Here is a 17918-nt window from a genome sequence, read left to right on the forward strand (position 1 = left end):
ATGGTAAGTGTACTGATAAGCACAAAAATAACTTCTAGTTTTGTCCTGTAAGGCTGTAACCCTTCCCTTAAACCTATGTAGCATGTGGTGGCTTGTGGAAAGGACAGGCAGGAGGCTGTGTTGTTCAGGGCTAACATTAAGACCTTGCATGTGGCATTTATTTTTCTTTCTTTCTTTGTTTACATTTTCCTGATACATAACAGTATATGTACAGTACTGCAGAGTATTTTTATACAGTACCCGTGTAGTAAAAGTTCATTACAGTTAAGCATGCAACCTATACATATTTTTAACCTTGAGCCATACAATATTGTACTGTATATCTCTCATGGGTTACCTCCACCAACCCCAGCTCTGGCGAGAGATTACTGACCTGTATGTAGATATTTTGGTGCAGGTGAGAATTTGACATACTGTATGTGGATACAGTATTTGTTACGTCAAGATTATTTTTCATGTGTGTACAGTTCATTAATTTGTGGATATATTTTAACATTAGCTATGTGGGTGCTTGCTGTGTTTGGAGGTTTATTATACAACAGCTATAGTACAGTACAAGATGTATAAAGATTTTCAAGTATGGGTACTACATGTGGCTACTGTTCTACATAAATTTGTTTTGTTCATGTGTGCATGAATAAGTGTAAGGTGGTCTCAGTCAAGGGATTTTTACATAGTAAAGTGGTGACATGTCTGGTAGTGCTTATTGATGTGAAAGCATGAATATTACCGGTACAGTACTTAACTTTCTATGATTTTAATTTATGCACAACCAAATTTCAATTATTTACTGTGTTATTGACTTATTCATTGCCCTAAGGTACCAGTATTTTTTCTGGATTTTTAATACAAATGCAAAATATTAATTATTCCTTTGACTAAAAAATGGATAGAAAATATTACAGGAAATAAAAAATCCATTTCTTTAAACAATATGAGGTGTATGCTTGGAGAAACACCACAAAATATTATTATTATTTTCTTTAACATTTCAGCTTTCTTTGAAAATGTTCTCTTTCCATACATTTCTTAATGCATTTGTTACTGTATTTTCTTTCCCTTTGCTACTCTATGATTTACATAATCATTCTGTCCCATCAGCTGTTACAGCAATTCTTAATTACCTGAAACACATCTCTTCCTTCATTCTATCTTCACTAATCCTAAACAAATTTCCTCTCGGTTTCCCTTCTCTAATTGGTTTCATCATTTTACTACAGTTCACATTCACTACCAACTCTTGTAGTATATTAGCATACAATTTTCTGAGCTTTTCTGCAGGGTTGCGTGATTTAAATCAAGTTAATTTAAACCATGATTTAAATATTTTTTTTTTTTGTTCAATCCAGAATGCAACGTCTAGCTTTATACGTACCTAGGTATGTTAATGCCTAGCAATAACTCGCCAGGCCAACATACAGGCAATTAAAACATTTGAAAATTACTTAATACGTAATATTAGGAGGACACGTCGCAACCTAGCATTTAATTGCAATTCTCAAAACCCCCTCCCGCACCCTCCATCACACGCATTGCTACCATCATCTCTTGCCCTAGAGCGAGCAGTAAACAAATGTCAACACTCGAAGGGTGGAGATGGGTGGGATGTCGACGTCGCATTCTGGACTATATAAAAAAAACTGTAAAAAAAGAAAAGAAAAAATAAAGGCCTTTTTAACATGTTGATTTAAATCACTGTTTGGTTTTTATATGCTAAGTGTAAAATGCAAAATGAAGGAAGCAAAACTTAAACAATTGCTTATACATTGGTCACTCGGTTAATGAACGATTCGGTTAACGAATTACCTTCCATAAGGATCTTCAATTCGGTTGACGAACAAAAATTTGATTAACGAAATCCTTACAACAACATGTTTTGGCTTGCGTATCAGCTGATAGACTAGTCTGCCAATACAGTAATCGGTTCTAGGCTTACATTCGTTTCCATTGGAGTAAATATCAAGAAGGTTGTGCTCTTTAATATTTTTGCAAGTTTTATATTAAAATTATTAGTCATTTTAACATTTATTTAACATATTGATAATACCTGTATATGCAGTACAGGGGACTTTTTTTGGTGCGCCCCTCAGCCACTTCACTCACCCACCAAAGCGTCTGTTTAACTCTCTGTACAGTGGAGGAAACATCTTACTTGTGGGTCTCTTGAGCACAGTATTTTTACATTTTTACAGTACAATTCGGTCTTCATTTACGCGATCAATTGAACCCGCAGAGTACTGCGTAAAACGAGAAACGTGTAAATATAATAACAGGACATATGGGATTAATTGAAATAGAGACTGGGCCGACCCCCAAATTCCACTTTTTCCGACACAATACCTACGTTGTAGTCAAAATAACATCTTAATTTTATGATGGTATGCACACACAATTAATAATTAAGATAAATATCAATAATCTTAGGTTCTTTAACACTTACGTTAGTAGAAAAGATGGCTGGGCACATGGGGATAGGAGGTAGGTTCCGAGGCAGAGGGCAGATTATTGGCCCTCACCTGTATCACTTGTATCAATTGTATCACTATCCACCACATAGGCTTGCAGGGCCTCTTTGTCAAACCCCTCAAAGTCCATATCCTCACTATCACTGACTTGGGCCGGCTGTGGTGGGTGGCGGGTGAAGAACTCGGTAATGTTTTGATGACTGGGCGACCTTGTGCGCGCCCTGCCCGCACCACTTCCCGCGTAAATCAAGCATTTAAATTCTGGCAAGGCACCGCGTAAATGACCAAACCCGTAAACCAAAACTGCGTAAATCCAGACTCAACTGTACAATTATTGGTCATTCTGAAATTTATCTAACCTATTGATAATATACAGCACAGTGCAGTGTTGATTTAAATAAAATAATCTTTAATTACAGCTAGTGAACTTAAAATTTTAGTACTGAAATCACTGTATTGCATCCAGCATGGGTCCAAAGAAATCTAGAAAGGCAATTTCAATTCAAGTGAAACAGGAAATTATAAAGAAACATGAAGAAGGCATTAGAACCAATGTACTAAGTAAAGAGTATGGCATGTCGGCATCAACTGTGTCGACAATTCTTGCGCAGAAAGAAAAATTTAAAGAAGTGAAAGTGAGAGATAAATCTACCAGTGTGTTTAAAGGTAGATCATTAATTGCAGAAACAGAGAGGTTCCTGTATGTATATTATGTATGCTGGATTATATATTATGTATGTATATTATGTATGTGCTCCATTTATGTATTATTTATTCAGCCTAGCTAGCAGCGTGTGGCAATGTAATTACCATATCCCACATGCTTAATTAATGTGCCTGGCGACGTACGGAAGCTGCTAATGTCTCACTTGCCATACGTCGTCTATAGCAGTTGACAAGCAGCCAGGTTGAGGAGAGCACTACTTCCCTTTGTGTACATATCTCTGATCCAGTAAATCGAACCTACAAAATCTATACAGGTGTTTATGTTCTCTCCTGTATATTGAACTTATTATCCAGAACATAACAGTTCCTTCTTATGTGGATTAAAGAAAAACAAATGAAAGGAGATTCAATTTCTACTGAATTTGTTTGTGAAAGGGCCAGGGAAATATACGAACATTTGAAGGAAGATCAACCTAGTTCTTCTGAAACTGAGTTTGAAGAGTTTAGGGCCAGCAAGGGCTGGTTCGATAAGTTTAAGAAAAGAAGTGACATTTATAGTGTTGTTAGGCATGGTGAAGCTGCCAGTACAGATAAAGGAGCTGAAAAATTTGTAGTGGAGTTCAAGGAACTGATTGATGAAGAGACTTATCTTCCACAGCAAGTGTTCAATGTGGATGAAACCAGGCTGTTCTGGAAGAAAATGCCCAATGTTTTAGGGGATTTCTGACTGAAGCCTATGCTTGTATACCACTCTGAGAACCCCAGGGTGTTCAAGCAACAAAAGGTGGTAAGAGGACAACTTGAAGTTTATTGGAAGTCCAACTGTAAGGCATGGGTAACAAGACAGCTCTTTAATGAATGGGCTGTTGAGGTGTTTTGCCCTTCTGTGAAGAGTTACCTAACCACCAATAAACTTCCTTTAAAGGCTCTTCTCCTTATGGATAATGCCTCTGGTCATGACCCTGAACTTGCCAGCACTTTGGAGGCTCGATTTGACTTTGTCAAACTGTTGTTTTTGCCTCCAAACACTACATCAATTATGCAGCCAATGGACCAAAATGTAATCAGCAACTTCAAGAAGCTGTACATGAAGAAAATTTTCAGGTGTCATCAGACAACTACCACTGATCCTGATCTATCACAGGCACAGTTCTGGAAGACGCAATACAACATCCTGGAAGCTGTAAAATTGATCGTGTCATCATGGCAAGAAGTCTCCATTCGATCCCTGAATTCTGCATGGAAAGCACTGTGGCCAACAGCAGTCCATGATTTTGAGGAAGAAACGGAGTTGGACAAGGAGATTGTGTCCATTGGTCATTCAATGGGTGAAGGAGGATGATGTTGAAGAGCTTATGATGTCTCATGAGCAGGAACTTACTCCTGAAGATTTGAAACAACTAGACGAGGTGCTAGAAACAGACAGTAGTGAGGAGGAAAAGGAAAGTGATGACCATATGTCTTCTTCAGACTTAAAAGATGTTGTTCACCACTGGGAGATGTTTGGGAAACTGGCTTCAAGGCACCCTGATGTGGAAACAACAGAACCGATTTTGTGTACTGTTGAGGATAAAGTGGTCTCCTTCAAGAACCAGCTACTGATCAGAAGGAGAAATGCCCCACAACGAAAAATTGACAGTTTCTTCTCTAAAAGGCAGCGTGAGAAATATGCTTCCCCTCAGTGTTCCTCTTCAAAAAGGAGAGAGGATTTTCTTGTTGGAGAATCTGTCAGTCCAAAGGTTCCTGACATTATTATGGAAGGTGACTCGCCTTCCAAGAAGCATTAAAATGCTTCTCCTCCACCCCCACTTCCTTCTCTTCTCCCTTCTCTTCCTCCACCTCCCACTTCTAATTCCCATCATCAGCATCATCAACCAGGAGCCTTCTACATACACACCTCAAAGTAAGTGTACTTTACTGCATTTTTTTTTTTACTTTGTATGTACTTTTCGGTGAGCTGGAACCAATTACCCAATATCCCATTGAAACAATGGATTCAGTTAACGAACGACCTTCTGGAACGAATTGTGTTTGTTAACCGAGGGTCCACTGTACTGCATTGTTAGAAACTAATCCGCCAAAGAAACAAAGTACAGCTACTCCTCGACTTATAACATACTCGACCTACGACCACCCAGACATACGACCGCCTCCGTAGTACCAAAATTTTGTCAAATTACATATTTTTGAGTCCCAACGTTAGTGATTGCGCTGTGTACTGAAAAATTTTCGTTTATAATTCACTTAAAAATGGCTGGCAAGCTTAAAAGTGAGTTTTGTGGTGCTGAGAAGAAAAAGAGACACCCATTTTAGATTTTCTGTGAATTATTTAAGCATTTACGACTTACGACCTGGATTTGGGTCCCTAACCCTGTCGTAAGTCGAGGAGCAGCTGTATTTTATGCCTTTATCACAGTAGCCTACATTGGTAAACACAAGAAACATTCACTTTCATATGTTCACTATTTCGTGTTCTCACAACAGAAATTAAAACATTTGTTTTGTAACAAACAACAACCACAAGTTTAAGCCAAGTATCATCACTTGTTTATCTTACATGTTTTAATGTACAGTACTTCTACTTCAAACATGTAGGGGTCGTAGTTATGTATTAAAGGCACTGATAACTTGTTTTGGGCTTACTGTACTTCAGAGTTACAAATAGAAAAACTAAGCCAAACCAACTAAATCACAACCTATCAAGAAGCACTCAGTACACTGGCTCTCTTAGTCCCTCTGATCCTCATCATGTTTTGGAACAGATCCTGTCCATATGCAGCTGTCTGACACTACAGCTGCATCAGGCCAAAAAGACCAACCACTCTGCTGTAGCTTGTACGTTCACCAAAAGCTTCTTCCTCTTTTTAAAATGAAAGTTTTTGTTAAATGATCAATCCCCCATTGTCATCTCGGTTCATTGAGTATTTTCAACCGTTGGCTGTTATTTTCTCTCAATAAATTGTTGTACTGTAATTTGATTCAATACACACGTGCGTTAAATATCTCAGTGTTTAATATAAACATTTTATCTACACATCCCCTTCCTTCTCTGAACCCATACTGCTGTTCAGTAATATAAACTTTAAAAATCTCTTAATAAGGAGTCTGCCAAATACTTTGATATACAGTACTCAACAGTTTTATTTCCCTGTATTGCTTACAATAATATTCATCACCTTTCCCTTTATACAGAGGATAACACATGTTCTCGGCCACTGTTTGGTATTCTTCATTTTGTTGTACATACTATACTGTACAACCTAAACCTACAGCCTCCATTTTATAATTTCTTTCCTTTACTGAACACTATACACATCAAGTATATGAAGATAAAGTAATATTTATAATCTTTACATTACATCCCTAGAGTATATCTCTTCAATGCCACTCATTAAACTTCAATTTACCAACTTTTTAGTTAGTTCTTATTTTAAAATTTACACCTCCTACCTAAGACCTACCCCATACCAGGTATTCAAGATATAATAGTATTTTAATCATAAAAAAAAAAAAAAAAAACAGTAATCTTATCTTAATTATGTCGTATTCACTGAAAAGCTGTTGAGAAATTTCATACTCACTTTTTCTTTTGCTGTTGATTGCCCTTACATAGGACATTCTGCAAGAGCTTCTCCACCTCTTTTGGATCAACAGCTTTGCTGGATGCAGGTAACTGGGGTACAGAGAACCGATCATCTTCACGTTTCTCTTCCTGGTTGACTGGTGTGGCACTGCAGCATTCAATAACTTTATGTTCAGTGTATTTCTTAGCACCATAATGCTCATTGAAGTCATCAAGTTCAATGTTGTTCTTGACAACAAGTTCCTTGTTTTTGTTATTATTATTTTTATTCTTATTCCTGTTTTTGGTGGTGGTATTATTATTATTGATGTTTTTGTTGCTGCTGTTGTTGTTGGTGGTGGTGTTGTTGCTGCTGCTGCTTTCTTGAGTATTCTTCACAGTCTCTTGACCAAGAGCAGGTAAAACCATTCTGACGTAAGCTCCTCTAAACCAGAAAGCTTCGCTTAGTCCAGTTTCTGAACAATTAGGAACCAGACACAAGACTTTTTCTAAAGAATTTTCAAAGTTAGAGGAATCTTTTGATAGATGAACTGGGAATATAAAACTGCCCTGCTTCTTCACCGACTTAATTCCACCAACAATGCTAGCACCACCAACACCACTTACACAAGAGTTCCCACAACACTGACCACTAATACGATTATTTGCACTAATAGTATATAATTGGCTATTATTTGTACTAAAACTGTTGCTTTGGTTTACTAAAGACACAAATCCCGCAAAGGGAGTTCCACTTAATCCTTCTTGGAAGTTAATGTGGTACTGGAGAGGGATTTTTGAAGATATTAAAGAGAAGGTCAGGTCTGGGGGAGTTGAGATGAGGTGTGAAGGGTCAGAGTCTAGGGTAATGAGGTGTAAGAGACTGTCGGTGAGCTGCTGTCTGTTGGAGACACCACACTTGGCTGCCACCTGAAACAAAACAAATATATCGTTACTTTCCAAATGCCAAAGGTGACATTATAAAACAACAACTAGAATCATCAAACAATTTCATTGTATATACAATATAATATAATATATTATAATATAATATATATAATATATAATAATATATATAATACACTGAATTCCTTGTACTGTACAGGCAGTCCCTGAGTTTCAAACGGGTTACATTCCTGGGCCCTGTTTGTAAGTCAGAACAGCGTTAATTCCATAGTTTAGGTTAGGTTAAAGCACAATCCTGCCCAAACAAGGCATCACTAATATCCCATATATAACAAATAATATAAATACTGTAACTAAAGTGATCAAATAGGAAAGTAAAGTAAAAATTTGTATTTTAATTACTTTGATCATTCATAAGTATGGAACAGTACTGTACCAGTATATGCTAATAAGTGTGAACAGATTTTTTTGGATGAATATGTTGGGATCCTGTTGTACCTTGAGAACTGCCTGTATTGGTTATGCAGCATGGTAGTGATATACAGTACATTCTTTAATCATGGCTTACACTGTGGCACACAACACATTCCATACCCTCACATCCTCATCATCTTTGGTTTCCGTCACTTTCTCCCTCCCACACTATTCAAATACTCTGCTCAGTCTTCCCAAAAGAACCACAGCAGAGATGATAATGGAAAAAAATGACTTTCAAAGTTGTCAGTTATTCGAGATCTTAAGCTAATGTATTCACAACTTCCAGAACCATGGGGAGAAAACACCTTGCTCTTGAGATGGTGGGAACAACAATGACCCACCACTTGCCTCCACTCTTCCCCAAAGACTGATAGACAGAACCAATGCAACTAGCAAACACTAATGAAAAGAGAAACAGACAAACACAAATGCCATAAAAAAAATTGACAGATAAACCATCAACAAAAAATAAGTTTAAAGAGACAAGAAAACAGACTGATACTATAACAGCAATATCAAATGGTGAAAAAAAAATCACACACACATTTTAACTGATCTTTTTACAAAAACAAACAATAAAATGTAAATACAGTAATCACCCAAGTTCCTCAAATTTATATAAAATAAATTGTCCTGTGAAAATAAGCCAATTAGACCCACTGAAACCAGAAAAGAAGTGCATAGTACACCTATATAAATAAATTAACATCTGAATTACAAAACCTAACCACCTCTAGAGTAACAAACTGGGACACACCTGAGGATACTTTACTAGCTAAATAAACATTTAAATGACAAAAAGATTTATGCCAAAATTAATGCAAGACAATCCCAATACTGTACAATAGAGCATAGTGAGGATCATTTTGGATATGCACAACTCAGCATTTTTACCTGTTAATCTTTACAGCACACCAAGTACAGTATGTACTGTACTACACTAGCAAGTCTAAATTTTCAAACTCTTACCGAACAGAAGTGTCTGCTTTATCTAGGACACAATTTGCCTCCCCTAGTTATAGCACCACCACCATCATCAATGTCTTACAACCATTTGCACACTTGCTTGGAATAGCAATGGTTTCTGATGGCAGCTCTCCATGCTGCACAGAGCCTTGCAGCCTCTCTTGTCAGGTTCTTAATTTTGATGTCATTATTTCTTACAACTTTTCCCCATGTCATTCTTGGCCTACCCCCAGGATCTCCCCTCCACATTTAGTCTTGTGCCCAAACCATCTCGGCTAGGATTTCTCAACCAGGATCCCAGATGATAAATCGTTATATTAAACCCCAGGACAAGTGCCATAAATCCTGGGATTTCTTGTGTTTTGTAAAGCCTTTTACAAAAAATTTTTTTATACAATTATTGTAAAGAAGACATAAATATTCTGGTCAAGTTCTCCATTTCAAACCTGGAAACTGCATGTGCAATTACTACACTGTACTGTACTTTATATCCAGGGAATATAGCTATGTGTCTGGACTGATGTCAACATAAGCTAGTGTATCAGTGGAGAGGGAGTCTTAGTCTTTGTTTTCTTAAAAGTCATTTTAAAAGCAAGAAAGATTATGTTTTCTTTTAACTGTGATTTAAAAATTCCAGATGCTTCCTTTTGTCTAACTTCATGAAGAATATTGGGGGTGGGGGTGTGCGTGTGTGTGCGTGTACAAAAATAATACGGAAACTTACACGTTTAATTCATTCCAAGTTTTTCTTGTCAATTTTACTTAGTTTGCAGAGGAATTTTTCCCCAAAGTACATGAGAGGAATATTTTTACTTCTGAGAAGAATAAATTATCATAAAATTTAAAATACTACAGTATATAAATATTAGACAAGGATATGTAAAATACTTTTTCAATAACATTTAGAGGTTATATTAGTTTTCATGCCTAAGTATTATACGGTAGTGTGAAGCTGTGAACTGTGAACTGCATATTAGGATTTCTTTGTTTATTCACATATACTGTACAATAAACACCCCGAGTACAGGAGCACCTGAGTTACGACACAAATCTTGTAAAAAAATAAATAAATAAAATTTCGAAAAAATATCTTGCATGTCATTGTTATTGATGTGGCATAGAACACTTAGTCCCACCCGCATCACAACACAGCCAAGCTGTACTCAGTCTACATGTGGCTATTAATTCTCAGTGCAGACCTGTTCTCTCATGACATAAATAACAAACATTGTGAGAACAATGTCCAAACAAGTTGTTCAGTTAAGGACCAAAAGAGCAGGTAGCACCTTAGCATGAAGGATAAACTTGAAGTGCTAGCCATGGTCGACAATAAACGCTCTGTTCCTCAGATAATGCAGAGCTTTGGAACTGAATTTACTGAAAGCATATCACAAGTGTGATGCACTTCATCTCCACTGAAAGTGAAACCTATACACACCCGCATAATCTTCACTCCACAACACACGTCACCAAGGCAGCTGTGGCCTTGAGATGGCTACACTATGTTGCCACTAATTCATGTAATGAAAATGTAAAAGTTGTGGAAAAATCATTTCAGTACTCTAATGAGATTCAGAAATATAATACAGAATAAAACTAAAAAATAAATATGAAAAGCATGAATGTGAACAGTATTCTATGTGGGAGGTGAACGTATGTATGGATGCATTACACTCTCCCACTGTGATGTCATGGCATACACAGTGGAACCTATTCCCTTTTACTCGATGTTAAATCAACCTATAATTTGACCGTAGCTTTTAAGAAATATTTGGTATAATCCGACATAACTTATAACAAGACAGCAACACCGAGTCCTGGCTGTGAGTCTGTGACCACCACCACCACAACAGCTGGCACTATCAACAGAGTTACCATCTCTAAATCTGAAATCCCTCCAGTTACCAACTCTGATGAGAAATAAAATATACCAATATATGCAAAGAATAAAAAAATATATACTAAACTATTGCCATTTGGCTGCTGGACAATGAAATTTGTCTACCACTTCACTGTACCCAGGAGACAGCTCAGAACAGCTGAGATCCCTCACTCCCTCCTCCCCCGCATAGCATCAACTCTTTAACAAATGAAAAAAATTTATTCCCTTTTATGTTTTTGACCTTATGATTTTTGTGGGGGCACATTGTGTGTGTAATAATAATAATAATACGGTTTATTAACAGAGTTGCAGCCAGTGGCTGAAAATATACAGACTTACATTTGATTTAGACATGATATAATATGCATTGAATACATTTACAGAGATGTACAGTACATAAATCAGGAGTTGTTTATTATTTTAACAATAGATGGGATGGTGCTGTTCTTATATCTATCGGTGCGGGCTCTTATGGGCTGAATTTTGTTGTAGTGGTGTGTGTAGTGTGTGTAAGCTTGTGTGTGCATGTGTAAAAAAAAAAATTTACCCAAATTATGAGTTGAAAAATAACCATAACAGCTGACAAATTGGCCTAGAGTGGTAAGGAAAGGGCCAGGGGGATGTGACTATAGTGACGAGTCTTGTGTTACTATTACAAATGCAAAACAAGTTTACTGAAAAAAAATATATATATATTATTACAGACGTAAGGTAACGGCTTACACAGTAAGCCAATAGGCTGAAGCAAACTCAAAACTCCCTGTACCTACTTTCCTAGCATTTATAAACCACACCACCTTCCTTCCTCATGTTATTCAACAATTGTGCTTCTTCAAATATTTGTAAACAATCTACGTAGGTAAAAAAAATGCAGGAATAACTAATTGAACGCTTAACACAACAGTCATGCATAGATGCTGACGGCTCCCCTTATACACTCCACTCCCCCAGCTCAGCCTCGTAACTCGTGTGCAAAGGAATTTTTATCCCCTTTATGTGTTTATACATAATTATTTATTTTACAGTGAGTTCTGCTATAACGCGTGTTTTGACAACGCGAATTTGCTCTAACGCGATTTATGAATTCGGAACAATATTTGTATAACGCGAACGCTTGTTTGCTGTAACGCGATTTTTGCTTACTATTTCTCCAATTTTGTGGTATTAACTGTGAATATGGTAAAGAAGAATATCTCCAAAAAGCGTTCTGATGATAGAATTCCCGGTGATTATCGTAAAAGAAAGGATATAACACTTGAAGAGAAGCTCGATGTTATCAACCTCAAAATCACCCTTCTCCCCCATCAAGTTACATTCATATTTTTTCAAGGTAAAGTGTTAAATTTACTGTATGATTTCATTATTAGATATGAATGTAACATTTATTTAGACTGTGCTATCCTTTGTGATAGGCTAACTACTAAATTTTTTCGATTTCGAGTAATCTGCACCTAACCCTATTTTCTCCATAAGCCCTGTTATTTCTATTACGCGATTTTCTATAACACGATATTTTACAAGAACACAATTATCGCGTTATAGCAGAACTACCTGTACCTTTTTTCACAATAAGTATGTAGAATTGTGTGTGCATGTAACTCGGTAAAAAAGAGAGAAAAGTAAGTTACATATATCAACCCGAAACCATGAGTTGAAAATAACCATAACAGAACAGTAAGGTTAGCCTACCACGAGTGTGTCCCAAGTAGCTATTGTTCACCACCATAACACCTCACAGAACAGTAAGGTTAGCCTACCACGAGTGTGTCCCAAGTAGCTATTGTTCACCACCATAACACCTCACAGAACAGTAAGGTTAGCCTACCACGAGTGTGTCCCAAGTAGCTATTGTTCACCACCATAACACCTCACAGAACAGTAAGGTTAGCCTACCACGAGTGTGTCCCAAGTAGCTATTGTTCACCACCATAACACCTCACAGAACAGTAAGGTTAGCCTACCACGAGTGTGTCCCAAGTAGCTATGTTCACCACCATAACACCTCACAGAACAGTAAGGTTAGCCTACCACAGTGTGTCCCAAGTAGCTATTGTTCACTACCATAACACCTCACAGAACAGTAAGGTTAGCCTACCACGAGTGTGTCCCAAGTAGCTATTGTTCACTACCATAACGCCTCACAGAACAGTAAGGTTAGCCTACCATGAGTGTGTCCCAAGTAGCTATTGTTCACTACCATAACGCCTCACAGAACAGTAAGGTTAGCCTACCATGAGTGTGTCCCAAGTAGCTATTGTTCACCACCATAACACCTCACAGAACAGTAAGGTTAGCCTACCATGAGTGTGTCCCAAGTAGCTATTGTTCACTACCATAACACCTCACAGAACAGTAAGGTTAGCCTACCACGAGTGTGTCCCAAGTAGCTATTGTTCACCACCATAACACCTCACAGAACAGTAAGGTTAGCCTACCACGAGTGTGTCCCAAGTAGCTATTGTTCACCACCATAACACCTCACAGAACAGTAAGGTTAGCCTACCACGAGTGTGTCCCAAGTAGCTATTGTTCACCACCATAACACCTCACAGAACAGTAAGGTTAGCCTACCACGAGTGTGTCCAAGTAGCTATTGTTCACCACCATAACACCTCACAGAACAGTAAGGTTAGCCTACCACGAGTGTGTCCCAAGTAGCTATTGTTCACCACCATAACACCTCACAGAACAGTAAGGTTAGCCTACCACGAGTGTGTCCCAAGTAGCTATTGTTCACCACCATAACACCTCACAGAACAGTAAGGTTAGCCTCACACGAGTGTGTCCCAGTAGCTTGTTCACACCATAACACCTCACAGAACAGTAAGGTTAGCCTACCACGAGTGTGTCCCAAGTAGCTATTGTTCACCACCATAACACCTCACAGAACAGTAAGGTTAGCCTACCACGAGTGTGTCCCAAGTAGCTATTGTTCACCACCATAACACCTCACAGAACAGTAAGGTTAGCCTACCACGAGTGTGTCCCAAGTAGCTATTGTTCACCACCATAACACCTCACAGAACAGTAAGGTTAGCCTACCACGAGTGTGTCCCAAGTAGCTATTGTTCACCACCATAACACCTCACAGAACAGTAAGGTTAGCCTACCACGAGTGTGTCCCAAGTAGCTATTGTTCACCGTAAATGACCCACGGAAATGAATTAATTTTAACCCCTGAAAAATACTACAGGCACGTGCAAATACTGTAATTCAATCCCTTACTTTATGCTTAAAAATTTGATCATAAAAACTCAACTGTACTCATGTATATGGTATACTGTACACATCCACATCATCTCACACTGCACAAGGACATCCACGCCACATAAACATACGTCGGGATTCGAAAACTTTAATTAATCTTCTCTGCAGTTCTGAAAGTTTCCAGAACCTTACCTACATCTATTAACACTTAAATAAAAAAATAAAAAACATCTGAATTTACTGAAAGTATACCACAAGTACCGGTATGATTATGTTACCTGAACTCATTTATTATGAGCTTAAATAAGTCAATCTAGTGTAATATCCTGGCAGTTGTTTTAAACAGTTGTGCCTCCCTCTGATACGGACATCTGGTTAATGACATCACTGTGGCTTAATTAGTCCAGTACTTGGGGTTTTTACTATACTATACATTATACTTATGCAAAACTTTACCAATACTTTCAATATCCAGATGCCCTCTCAACTCTGCAGAGTTTCCTATCTTTCAGTGTCACTTTGCATATTCACCTCACCATTCTCACAAAAGCCTGTGTACTGATGGCATCCTCTTCAACCATAAATGTCTCACTGGCATACAACTACTGTACACACTTCTCACTCTGGTTGCATACAACTTTCCTTTCACACAAGGGGAAGGTCCTCTTGTCATCAATAAAGGCAGCAACTCCCTAAATTTCCGCCAGACACTTCTGACTCTTCAGCTCCAGCACTGATCATGCCACCCATGTAACAAAACTCACTGACAGTGTCCATGGATATATCCTCAATATTGAGCTTCTCCAGCCTTGCTAAAGTTGGCCTTCCAAAACACAAGGAAAGATTTCCTTGGCAAGACTATGACTGAGGAGTCCATAATGACATGGTAGAATAGGGGTATGTTCCTGGACCACCCAAACTTTATCCCTAAAGACCTACAACTGAAGTACTAAGTTATATAAATGGATATGGTAATGTTCTACAAATATTATAACCTTTATTTATAGATTAGAAAGCAACAATTTAATTTAAGACAAAACTTAATAAATTAATTAATTACAGAAGCCTAATCATCATCACCACAGTTTGACAGCTTTTTCCAACCTTACAAAGGTTAGGTGAAGAATAAATAATAACCTACATCAAAGTGAGACATTGTCAGTTAAATCAATTTATAGCACAGACAGTACTGAGAGCTACTAGCAATATTGAAAACCCAAATTGGTAAGTTTACTCAGCTTGTGCTTTCATTAGGTAGTCCTGTTATAATGCAGCAATAATAATAATACTGTAATAATAATAATAATACAGTACATTGTACAGTACTGTACTTTCATTCTCAATTTACAAAATGGCTCCATTCCTGAATAACCTTTTGCAAATAGATTTTTTGTAAACTGAAGTACATTTTACCACCATAATACTACTGTATTATAAAAGCCAAGATGTGTTTCTACACGAGAGTAAACAAAAGAGAAAACACAAGAATATTAGAACCACGAGAGGAAACCACAACTAGGGAAGGAGTCCTGTACAATACATAGTTACGAATTATGCTGTAGAGCATTATAACCACAATCCAATAATGCTTGCTAACTTCTTTCTACCATTACCGGTAGGTGTTTATACATTCACTCTTGATCTACGACAATATTATTAGCAGTTATGGGTTTAAGCAGTTCATTAAATTTTATTCAGATAATATCATTAGGTATTACCTGTATACAGTCAGTCCTCGGTTTACGACGAGGTTAGGGAACCGACGACCAGGTCGTAAGTCAAAAATGCGAAAATAATACAGAAAATTTAAAATAGGTGTCTCTTTTTCTTCTCAGCTCCACGAGAACTCTCACTTTTATGCTTGCCAGCCATTTTAAAGGGAATTACAAACGAAAACTTTGTCAGTACACAGCGCGATCACTAACGTTGGGACTCGAAAATACGTAATTTGAAAAATATTTTATACGACTGCGGCAATCGTATGCCCGGGTGGTCGTAAGTCGAGGAGTTCCTGTACAGGTATGTTAATTTATACTCAGACAGTACCCTTAGGCAGTGTTCTCCAAACTTTAACCCCCTTCCCCCAACTCAACAAGTAAAGGATCTGTTGTGTCCAGTCCCCTTTAAAGTATAATAACTAATTATGCTAAGTGATAGCAGCAAAATACTTTTTAAATATAACAAAAAACATGAACAAATTTAAAAACTTTAATTAAAAATAGAAAAAATAAATAATTATGAAACCAATTACCTACTTTTGTTAATGTGATCTGAGCTTTTTATTATATTTAAAAAGATTTTAAAATTAGTGACCATTCAGTGGTGAAACAACAACTCAATTCTTTACATCTCTTATCTCCCGAGAGCAATTTTTGTCTTCATGGCAACAGCAGCAGAAATCTAATTTTTCACAAGTTTAATACCACAAAAGGTACAGTTCAAGAATCTTGATAGCCTTGTCTGACAAGATGGGATACTCCTTTTTGGGATGTGGTCAAGACTTGGAAGGTTTTCCTGAACCAACTTCTGTATCTGTTATAATAAACCATTAACTTATAAGTCTTTGGTATTTTCTTGTTCAAAAGCCACAGGCTGCAACACCAGATATTTTACCGAATCAATCAATCTTGTTCAAAAGTTATCAACAAGAAGACAATGTTAACAGCAAATGGATTTCCTTTTTACCCATCCAAGATTTGAGACATCTACATCCCTAAAAAATATATGAAAACTGTTTGCATAAAGTGACCAATTGTTTCATTTCACACTGTTATGGAGAAATCTTTCTTATGTCAGAACAGGTCATAAAATATTTGCTTCTAAATTTCTCATTCATAATAGCAGTTTCCTCATAAACACATCCCACAGTTTAGAAAACACTGTCATAAGATGTTTATTGTATGTGTTCAATCTAATCCACAGATAAACAACCTTAGCTGCTCTTATGTTAAATCTTATTCACAGATACTAATATACATTAATAAATCCAAATATCAGAAAATAACAATACAGTATACTGCAGTACAATATATCTCAAAAAGTAACATACAGTATAAACATTAATAAATATAAACATATACTGCATGTACAGTACAGTAGTCTAAAAAATAAAAAAAGATTGCCAACTTAACGCACAGGCTGTGAGAACTACGGAAACTCCCGAGTACTACACAAATACCCCCATATGGGTACACTTGCAGCTACAGAACTGGGGAGCTGCGTCACTATCAAATACTGCCAGCACAGGTGTTCCAGCCCACACACCTACTAATGACACACATCCCACCCCCACTCCACCCCACCCACACACACCTGTAAGTTTTCTTCAAAGCTACAAATTACAATCTTAACATATTGCCCCATTCAAACAAGTGTTTGTAATTTCATTTCCCCAAACTAAGTAAGTTATCTTTCCCAATCAAGACTTACTTTTTTTACTTAATTCATGATACATATTCAGATGGCTACTTTACATTATACTGTACAAACTGTTTTAATGTCTATTGTATTTCTTAAAATCTCTAAGAACAGATATAAAAAAAATAAATAAAAAATAAAATTAGTATCACCCATCCAAACCACAGTTTAAGCTGAAACCTTCAAAGTACTGTAGTGGAGGTGACCTTGAAAAGTAAAAAAATTAACTTTCTGATTAGACAAGTAAATTAAGTTCCATTTTACTGGGGAATGGGACAACTGGCCGCCGCCATCTGGCCGCCGCGGACTGGGGGTAAACTGCAAACGCCTAATTTTGCGCTCTCAAGGCAGGTTAGGTTAGGTTAGGTTA

At 37.2% G+C, this 17918-nt stretch overlaps 1 protein-coding gene across 1 annotated transcript in view; it reads right to left on the minus strand.

The window, feature by feature from the left end:
• Window positions 1-17918, minus strand: part of LOC121863280 (probable cyclin-dependent serine/threonine-protein kinase DDB_G0292550) — a 63715-nt gene that overhangs the window by 36342 nt on the left and 9455 nt on the right. The window contains exon 2 of the mRNA XM_042361859.1: window positions 6713-7623. Within this exon, the coding sequence (XP_042217793.1) occupies window positions 6713-7623 (911 nt within the window). The remainder of the gene's footprint in view (window positions 1-6712; window positions 7624-17918) is intronic.

This window comes from Homarus americanus, unplaced genomic scaffold (assembly GCF_018991925.1).
Source record: "Homarus americanus isolate GMGI-L3 unplaced genomic scaffold, GMGI_Hamer_2.0 scaffold46197, whole genome shotgun sequence".
Lineage (NCBI taxonomy): Eukaryota > Metazoa > Arthropoda > Malacostraca > Decapoda > Nephropidae > Homarus > Homarus americanus.